This window comes from Plectropomus leopardus, chromosome 19 (assembly GCF_008729295.1).
Source record: "Plectropomus leopardus isolate mb chromosome 19, YSFRI_Pleo_2.0, whole genome shotgun sequence".
NCBI lineage: Eukaryota > Metazoa > Chordata > Actinopteri > Perciformes > Serranidae > Plectropomus > Plectropomus leopardus.
Genome location: NC_056481.1, coordinates 17,375,054 through 17,385,033, shown reverse-complemented (window position 1 = coordinate 17,385,033; position 9,980 = coordinate 17,375,054). Strand labels below are relative to the sequence as shown.

Below are 9,980 nucleotides of genomic sequence, written 5' to 3'. Positions count from 1 at the left end.
TCATGGTAATGGCAAAACACGAAGAAGCTTTAAAAGCTTGTTATATGTTATCATATCAGTGTTACATATATCAGTGTATGACCGTGGAATGAGTAGTATTACCAGAACTAATATTACAGTACTTTGAAAACATATCAGAAATGGTTAAAAACAGATTTATATATATATGGTAGCAAAAACAGTGATTATTCATCTTTTTTTTTATAAAAAAGTGTAACCTTCACGTTAAGGACCAATTAGTAACAAAGAGAAATTTACATTTTAACATCTACATTTCCATGAAAACTTTATCTACTCTACGAGTCAAATTACATGTTTTTTTTATTTTATTGTGTTGTTACTTTTTTTATTTGTGCGTGTGTGTGTGTGTGTGTGTGTGTGTGTGTGTGTTCATTAAAAAATGATAATATAGAAATAATCATATTTTTGAATTAAACAGACAAATTCTGTGCAACGACTTTATATATCCCTCTACATAAACGTGGAACGGTCCACATGCGTTCAACAGCGGCACCGGAAGGACTTCAAGGTTGCACAACGTTGTGTTACATGACCTAGCCAAGATACGTTTGATAAGATAACAGTTTCGGTCTTTTCTGACCTAAGATGACCAGCTGTCCGAGATGTCTACCACAGCAGGACGAGTCTTCACCGCTCTGACACGAGCTGCTTTCAATCGAGGGATATTTGTCGATAACGCCGCAGCGGCCGCGAGGTGAGAAACTGACATCTGAATGAATCTGAAACCACGCTGACTCACAAATCATGGTGTGGCTCAATGACAAAGGTTGTAACTCACAGATTTGTCAGCTCATATGAAATTCAAGATGTGTTTTCCCTGTAAATATGTCTGCATAACATTAATAGCTACAGCCTCTTAGCGAAAAAACGGTGTATTCACGCGCTTTGGTGGCTGTGAAGTAACACAGGTACACACAGGGGTAGAAATATTGATACTCAGGTATGTAAAGTTCTGCCTGTAGAGAATTACCAAACCTGTCAATATTTGGTCAACACCCTATTATGTCCTGTCCTATCCTAATAGACCAAAGTAATAACCAATCTAGCCCAAACACAATACATTTTCATACAAGCTGCCTACATGTGGATTATTGTTTTCGCAAATCACATTATACATTACATTACGTGCAATTCAGTGCACTTGTAGCTGGTGACAGATAGTAATAAGGATAAAAACAACTTTATTTATATTGCAACTTTAAATACACGGTTTGCAAAGTGATTTGACAGACAAAGCAAAGTAAAAGAATTGGAGTTAGTCAAAAATACCAAATTAAGGCCAGACAAGAGTTAACGCAGAATTAAACAGGAGGATAGAAACATGTTAGAACAATATAGTAACAAAATAAATAGTAGAAACAAAACATTAATAATAATGACAATGATAATAATAAGCAGGATCAAGGCTAAAAAAACAAGATAAGTAAAAGATAAATTAGAAGACCAAAAAACAAATAATAATTGTGGAAGACGATATGTTGGACTAGGTCCAGACAGTGACCGAGTGACCATGTTTACTTATAGAAGCTTTTACTGAGAAATATCAAATCATGAGCTGTAACTGCTTCCACAGCTCAACAGTATGACTTCAGATCATAGAAAGTAATCGTGGGTGCTGATAACTGATACATCTCATTTTCTCTGTCAGCAGACTGAACAGTGTGCGGTCTCTAACTCTGAGCTCTCGGAGTTCGGCTAAGTCCAGAGATGGCGAGGAAGAGGTTAACGATGAGCCCATTAAGTTCTCCACCAGTAAAGCCAGTCACAGAACCTGGAGAGTTGACCGCTCCATGGGGAGCCAGTTTGAGCGGCCGTGGTGGAAAGTCCTCCCCATCAGCCTGGTGTTCACCGGCCTCCTGCTGTGGTGCATCCTGAGAGGTCAGACGGACATTGACGCACAGCTGGAGAAGCAGCTGTATGACCATTTACCCGGGTTGCTTTCAGATGAAGAGGAGGAAGAAGTTAAAAATAAATCAAGTTAACAGATGTGGGACTTAAGATGTGTATATAGTTAAAAGTTTTATTTATAATGAAATGTCTGTGGTATTTCAGGCTGTCAGCTAACTCATTGCTCTGACAACACTGAAGCAGCAATGAAACCGTCCAGTGACGTGGATTTTTTTTTTTTTCTCAGCAAAAAATGAATTATAGATTGTGTTAGACCAAACATTGCCTTTTATGAAGTTTCAGTTGAGTGCTTGGTCACATGTGGATTAAAATGCCTTGATTTAAGCTGATTCTTCTGGGTTATATCTGATTTTGTCATTGATGTGCTTTGGTTACGTTACACGTTAGCGTACACTACCAGTATATTCACAGAACAGGGTTCAGTCATGGAGAACCTGCAAAGGTCATGGAATTTTACAATTACATTTTCCAGACCTGGAAAAGTCATGGAACTTTTCCAAACTCATTTAAAGTTTTGGAAAAATTACAGAAATGTTTAAATAAAATTACATCATTGTAATAATAACTGAATTTATTTTCTGTGGCTCACAAGGTAACAGCTTTACTACGTGACAATGTGTTTTATTTTCTGATTGCATTTAGTCTCTTCATGTATGCCCACCAGGCATGTCAAATAATGTAAACAATTGTTTCATTTCAGTCAAAAATAAATCAATCAATTTAAGCCAGGATCTTGAGGTAGCGGAAAGTTTATTTACAGCACAACAAGAAATCCTGTGACATGCACACACAGGATAAAAGATATGGATTCTAAAATAGTTTTGCAATCCTGAGAAAGGCAGTGGAATATTTTGTTTTTCAGCATTTACAGGTAATGAAGCTCTATTCTACAGTGAATAGGACAGTTGGAAAAAGTCAAGAGTGAAATGAAAAATGGAAGTACAAAAGGAAAACATGCCTGATACTACAAATGTCAAATTAGGTGGTACACATGCTGGTAATAGTTCCAAGATTTACAAAACAAACCCCATCAACCCCACCCACCCCCATTAAAAAGATAAAATCCAATGAAACATTTATGCACGCTCTCCTCTAATTCGCCTGGCCAGCTGAATGTCCTTGGGCATGATGGTGACCCTCTTTGCATGAATGGCGCACAGGTTGGTGTCCTCAAACAGTCCGACCAAGTAGGCCTCACTGGCTTCCTACAGGGGGGGAGGAAAATCAAAGTTAAACATATAAAAGAAAAGAACTTGCTAATAAACCAAGTAAATGTAAAAATAAGAAAGCGCTATCTTACCTGCAGAGCACCAATGGCTGCACTCTGGAAACGCAGATCTGTCTTGAAATCTTGAGCAATTTCCCTCACAAGACGCTGGAAAGGCAGCTTCCTGATGAGCAACTCAGTGGATTTCTGGTAACGACGGATCTCACGCAGGGCAACAGTACCAGGCCTGCAACATGGACAATGAAACACTGAGAACACAGAGACACTAACCCAGGGCCCCTTCTGCTTGAGGAGAGTTTGAATTTAAGGCCAATTAAGAAAATCCAAAAACTTAAGGAAAGAAAAATAACTGACATTAATCACTCATTAAGGACAACTTAGCCTAAAGTTGCCCGTAACAGAAAACATGTTAGGTTAAGTTAAGTTAAGTTAGATGACCTAAGTAAAATGATGAATAAATTAAGCTTTCTATTGTAAATATGTTATTGGCTCCTCTGTACCGATATGCCTGATGTTAAATCCGGGGGAATATATACATACATACATACATACATACATACATACACACAACTCTAATAGCCCTGCTAAATAAATGAACTAAGAAAGAAACCCACGCACTCCTGAACATGTGTACCTGTATCTGTGGGGTTTCTTCACTCCGCCGGTGGATGGCGCGCTTTTCCTTGCCGCTTTGGTGGCGAGCTGCTTCCTAGGCGCCTTTCCTCCGGTGGATTTACGAGCGGTCTGCTTGGTACGAGCCATATTTTACCTGCGAGTCTGAAAACACAACAAAAGCTTAGCCCCAAATAGTAATTACACTTCTTTACTACCACACTGTATAATGTACTAGTCATTAAACCGTGTTACGATCCGCTTTGAGTACACACTGTAGCAACTTCACCGTTGACACTCGGTTATGACCCACATCCTCAATAAATAACAAACATTTCCTGATATATTTTCGGGTATTGACGTTTCCAGAAACGAAACAAACGTTCTGTTAGCGGCAATCCACTGGTCAGACATTTCTTGATATGAAGACATGGTATAAGGACTGTCAACACGCCGATGGTTTCAGTTTAATAAAACAAGCCTATCTAAATCCGCGCCACCATTAAGCTGCGGGACACACACACGTTTCTTTGCTGTCGTTAGCGAGCAAATTTAAAGCTAGCATCGACCGTTGCAAAATGGCGCCAGCTAGCTACCACTGGAGCTAAAACACAATAATAAAACATGTTAGCCACTCAGGTCAAATTTCTATAACCCATAAAGTTACAAATGTATCAAATGAGCGTTGAGTTGTAATCAGAGGGGCTTATTTATTTGTTAAATTTGTACACTGTATCTAAAATGTAGCTAAAGTTAGCCGACTGGCTATGGCGCGCGCCGTTTTGTTGTCTGACGGTAAAATTCAGCCAAACCACATTTTAATGTCTCTCGACGGCCTAGAAAAAAAGTACGTCTTATGATTATTTAATATCGACGTCGAATTTATAAAAACACAATATCAACAGTAAACGCGCTCACGTTACCTTTTGTGTTTATTTTCCGGGAAAGTAGTGTCGCCACCCTTCGCGTTGGTTGACTGTTGACCGGGGGAGGCAGGAGGCGGTATTTATAGTCTGAGAGAAGCGGCGCCTCAAGTCCCACCCACGAGCCAATGGGATTGGTCCAAGCCGAGGCCCCTGACGGAATGTGATTGGTGGAGGAAACAAGACTGCCTCTGCATTTGAAGTAGAATGGAACAAGAAGTGCCTTCTTCTAAACGATGACATGATTTTATATTCATTCATGAACCTAAAGTTTCTACTCAGCCCGCTCAGTTTTAGAATAACCCTTTGGTTTTCATTCTTAACATTTATTATTTTTTCATTCTTAACATTTATCAGTTGATCTCTCAAAGTCTCAAAGTATAAGTGATTCATCGTTTCCATTATTCCAACGTTAGGCTACATAAATTTTACCCTGCTGCATCCCCCGCTTTGTGATAAATGTAAATCAGACAATGGTACACTGTTGCATCTGTTTTGGGACTCTGATTCATCCCTACTGATTAAAATAAATAAATAAATAATAAGTGTATACTCAAATAAGTAAATAATAATAATTTTTATATATATATATATGTATATATATATATATTTTTTTTTTTCTCCCCCAGGGGTTTACAATAAGACTGTCTCCAGACAGAGATTTAGCTCTCTTTTTGGATGCTCGGATGCTTGGTAATAAAAAACGAATCAACCATATCCTCAAAGCCTGGAAGACACCAACCTTGCGTGAAAAATTGTTCATCGAGCTGCGCTCCTCCTCTTGCAGATCCCTTTTTTTCTGAGTATCTTTACCTTCTATAATGCTTTGGGAAAAGCCGGGAAATGGCAGGTGTTGATGGAAAGGGGTTATTATTTCTTTACCTTTTTTAAATCCCATACAAATGAGTCAAATGCAACTGTTTTCTTGTTCAGTGAAAAAGTATTCAACTTTCCACCGTTTTTGAAAGCTGTGGTCCTCACTGTCAACTTTTGCCTCTTTGCTGTGGACATGTCAGCTACCTAGCAGGAATCACCTGCTGGTAGGTAACTGTTTTGTTTGCTTTTTTACCATGTATGTCCACAGTTTATACCTGATACCTGATTCTGGTTCTGTATACACTATCTCTAAGCTGTGTGATAGTCCTGCCATTGTGAGGTGAATAGAAAAATGCAAAGTGAAAATGCTTGATTACCAAATATTGTGTGGAAGGCCCTATGGGCTGGCCACACATAGTATATTCAAGCGGAGGGCCATTCACAATTGGTTTTGAAGGCCACAGTTGTCCCCTGGGCTGGACTTTGGACATGCCTGTCTAAGCTCAACATCTGTCTGCGCAGCACCCTGGACCAGTCAAGTATCAAGCATCAGACACAAACAGTCTAATCCTTTGTGCTTATGTTCAAAGAGGACGGAGCCACCAATAGCCTGGTGACAAAATCAGCTTGTTCTATTGTCATTCATAAAATTACCCCTTCTTGTTACTCTCAAGCCATTTTTATCATCAATCAGTGAATACAGCCTTTTTAGGATTGCAAAATTGATTTACTGCTTTCTTTATCACAACTGTTTTTGTGTTAATATTGTGTCTGTATATATATGTATATCATGTCTGTATATATTCTATTTTAATTATTTAAAAAAAAATTGTTTCTCACGCTGTAAAATTAAGAAATTAAGCTGTATTTTTTTCCCATTTGTTTGCATATCAACTTGTGGTGGCCAAATTTGTATTTTTTTGTTTTGTTTATTTTTCATATATGAAAAAGTCTATAAGGTCTGTGTCTGTATCTTGTCCGCCCACTCGACGCACTGGGTCACGAGGACACCCCCAAGCGGAACCAGAAGCATTAGGAGGGATATTACCAGACGGACTTATTCTGAAGTGACACCGGGCTGGTGGTAAGTTTTTGAACGCAACATGATTTCACAGAAAACAAGAAAATATTAGTATTTTAAAAATATTGGCCACAAGTTGAGCCCATTCCGCGGAGCTTGTTTGTATTCCGGAAGCGTCGAGTTAAATAGTGAAATGTAACGAGCGCCTTTCAGCTGAAAACCTGCAACACTGGAAGAATCAGCATGAGCGAGCACAGGCTGCTGTTTATAGGTACATTGTAACTTTGTTATAAATCTAACACATCATTAACTAAATGCATTTCCTACAAGCCTTCATGCATGCACGTGTTTGATCTGTTATGTGTTATGTTTAAAGAACAAACAAATGTTTTAAATTATTTGAGATGATTTGTCTGAAAAAAGGTCTGCTCTAATGTTCTGTGTTTTGGTATGTTGTTTTTATTTTGTAAGTTCTTTAATCAGACAAGCACTTCGTGCTTAAGCTCAAAAAGTGCCATATTGAACTCTTTGAAACTCAAACAAATTGGTTTGATTTATTTCAAAAACATGGGTAGAAGCCAACTATCAATTTAACAAGACATGGCCCAAAAATTAGCAAAAAAATACTAAAATAGAAATTCTCAGAAACTAAGCAACGAGAGAGAGTACTAATTTCTTGCAATTTATGGGACATTTCTTGCCATGTTGGCCATTGCAAGAAATTTTCCTCATGTTTTGGAAAGAAATCAGACTAATTTGCTTGTTTAAAGGGCGTCTGAATGCAGCACAAGAAAACTGACGTGTATCCAGGTTTCAAAGGTTCATATGTTTTCATTGATCCTGAATTGTGTTATTTGTGTGCATCTGTTACAGTTAAAGTTAGAATACGCTCCAAGGTCATTAAGGCAATAATAAGTCGGTGCAGTGCCCTCAGATGTACGTTATCCTGACCTTAATGTGTGTGTTCATTCAACAGATATTGAACCGAAGTCAAACAGCTCTGCTCCCGTCCACAGCAGAGCTCAGATCCCCCTCTGGACGCGCAGCGACAACACCTTCAGATTTAACTTCCTCCCTGACAACTCCACAGCGATTCAGGAGAAAACATCTGCATCAGACGGCGCTGAAGCAGCGGCCGGCCGCATATCGTTTACAGGACACGGCTCTGCTTTTGCCTTCAACTTTCAAATTCCTGCCGCTCCACCAGAGGAGAAAATGGACACAACAGAAACCCCAGATGCTTCCTCACCAGGTCACCAACAATGTGTCCAAGAGGACAAGCCTCCCCCACTGCAGGAGGGTGACTCTGAGGGTCAATCTGAGCTGTCCGAGCAAGCAAAAGCAAAGAAGAAGAAGAAGAAATCTGGAAAGAAAAAGCCGTCAGTTAGCACCGAGGCAGCGCCGAGTTCAGCTGAGGGGGGTCAAGGAAGCGAGGACACAGAGCTGGTCAGCATGAAATGATTTATAGTTTGAAGTGATCATGAAGTGATTCAATTAATTTGACGTCAGATGTGACTCTGTGTGTTTCAGAGTGCAGAGGAGCAGCTGAACAGACAGCTGGACTGGTGCATCGAGCAGCTGGAATTAGGAATGAGATCCCAGAAAAGTACACCGAAACAGAGTATGATGTTTATCTTCCACATCATCTGACCTGTTCACACAAAATATGCTTGGGACATGACTGCTCAGACGGCGTGCTGAGACAGGGCAGGACACACTTTCTTAATCCTCAGGGGGAAAGTGGTCTGCCACCACAGACGTAAAACGAGAACAACACATTCAGCATGTAAACGAAAACAGACCGAATCCACAGGCAGAGGCGTCAAACAGCAGCACGTAGCTCCACGGCAACAGCAAAAAAAATATAGTGTAAAAATAAAGTGTACTTTGCAGGAAGGTAACTGTGTGTGTGAAGCGTGTCTAGATATATTTTCTTTCCGCAGAAGAGGAAGCCTCACGCGCTCTAAAGACGCTCCGAAGCTCCAAAGCTCCTCTTGTTAAGAAGAGGCAGCTGATGAGAGCCATGACGGGAGATTACCGGAAAAAAATGGAAGAGGAGAAGAGCAAGCAGTACAAACTCATTCAGAGCGGTAAGAGACTAAACGATCTGAACAAAATAATTAATAAATCCACAGACATTGTTAATGCACGGTTGACTTTTTTGCGATCAAATTGCTGTACTAAAGACTCAGCAAAATGTCACTGATTAGAGCGAGTAATGGTGATTAAATCCGCTGGGTGACAATGTTGTAAAAAGAGACTGACGTCTGAAAGCTGAGAAAAACCCCACAGTGACACTGATTCTATTTTTGTTGAATGGCAAAAAAGCGACAATACCATGTATCCTTGTTTTTGAAATCTGAAATTTTCGGCTCAGTTGAGTTGGGAAAGGGAAGCTGATGTTATTCTTACCTCAGCATAAACACTGCATCAGTTCATATTATAACATTTAGTGCCAGTTTCCTTTTTAGACTGAATTACATGTGTTTTATCTTATAATTGGCTGATATAGAAAGCCATTAACCCTTTGTTTAAAGGGGTGAATTTATTTATTTATTTATTTACACTGTTTTTTTAAATGAAATATTCAAACAATTTTTATTTTTTTAGACTAAATTTGGTATTATTTGTATTTATTTGGTTTTGCTTATTTATTCATGTGATTTATTCTTTTATTTTTAGATTTCTATCATATTACATGGACTGGCAATTTAAAAAAAGAATTATACTAAGAAAAAATCTTAATAAATTGATGCATTTTGTTACAATATTCTATAACATATTCTACTGTCTGTAATGTCTCTCTCTCTCTCTTTCTTAATATAAATATATATATACGTATATATAACTGGGCAAGTCAACTGGCTGGTTGAGTTGCGTTTGTGCTGCCTGAATTAGTCATCCAAAAAATAGAAAATGAAAAAAGTCATGGAGTCAGGAGCACAATTTTACCAAAAATGATTTTTTTGCAAATGTATTTCTTAGTGGACCTTTTAAAGGGTTAAATTACTTTTAAGTTTTGTTGAAGTCCTGCTATAATTGACAGATTTCTCTGATACCAACAGAAATGGCTTCAGCTCAGGTCAAAGTTGTGACAGACTCTCCGAAGAAGTCTGTTTTCCACCGGAGAGCCGACGTCAAAAGCCAGACACCAGCCAGAGAGGAGAACCTGCGACTAACTGACGGCCGGGATACAGACCTGAAAGGACCGGAGCAGGAGCAGGAGCAGGAGCAGGAGCAGGAGCAGGAGCAGGAGCAGGAGCAGACGCCAGCCTTTGTCTTTACTCCATCAAAGGAGGAGTTTCGCTTCAATTTTCTACCCTGAAGACACGTTTCACCACCATACAGTACGCTGGACTGGGCCTGTGGACTGTGACTGAGCTGCAGGGGTGATAAAGGGAGAAAAACAATCAGGACTTTTGCAATCACATGTTCAAAATCTTTAATTGCT

General features: G+C 39.2%; 3 protein-coding genes across 4 annotated transcripts; 2 read left to right on the top strand and 1 right to left on the bottom strand.

The window, feature by feature from the left end:
• Positions 1 to 484: 484 nt before the first annotated feature.
• On the top strand, positions 485 to 2,258 carry c19h16orf91 (chromosome 19 C16orf91 homolog). Of its 2 annotated transcripts, none has more exons than XM_042508322.1 (2): positions 485 to 715; positions 1,670 to 2,258. In XM_042508322.1, exons 1-2 carry the CDS (start codon positions 624 to 626, stop codon positions 2,001 to 2,003), a joined length of 426 nt encoding a protein of 141 aa, XP_042364256.1. In that variant the 5' UTR covers positions 485 to 623; the 3' UTR covers positions 2,004 to 2,258. The 2 variants fall into 2 exon arrangements, with proteins under 2 accessions (XP_042364256.1, XP_042364257.1); XM_042508323.1 differs by having other exon boundaries at positions 486 to 715; positions 1,673 to 2,258.
• Positions 2,259 to 2,662: 404 nt separating this feature from the next.
• On the bottom strand, positions 2,663 to 4,792 carry h3f3d (H3 histone, family 3D). Its single transcript, XM_042508325.1, has 4 exons — positions 4,693 to 4,792; positions 3,792 to 3,934; positions 3,230 to 3,383; positions 2,663 to 3,134 (listed from the first exon to the last, which is right to left on the bottom strand). The coding sequence occupies exons 2-4, from the start codon at positions 3,917 to 3,919 to the stop codon at positions 3,006 to 3,008; spliced, it is 411 nt and encodes a 136-aa protein (XP_042364259.1). The 5' UTR covers positions 3,920 to 3,934; positions 4,693 to 4,792; the 3' UTR covers positions 2,663 to 3,005.
• Positions 4,793 to 6,598: 1,806 nt separating this feature from the next.
• On the top strand, positions 6,599 to 9,980 carry c19h8orf33 (chromosome 19 C8orf33 homolog). Its single transcript, XM_042508179.1, has 5 exons — positions 6,599 to 6,800; positions 7,506 to 7,975; positions 8,060 to 8,150; positions 8,473 to 8,619; positions 9,595 to 9,980. Exons 1-5 carry the CDS (start codon positions 6,773 to 6,775, stop codon positions 9,852 to 9,854), a joined length of 996 nt encoding a protein of 331 aa, XP_042364113.1. The 5' UTR covers positions 6,599 to 6,772; the 3' UTR covers positions 9,855 to 9,980.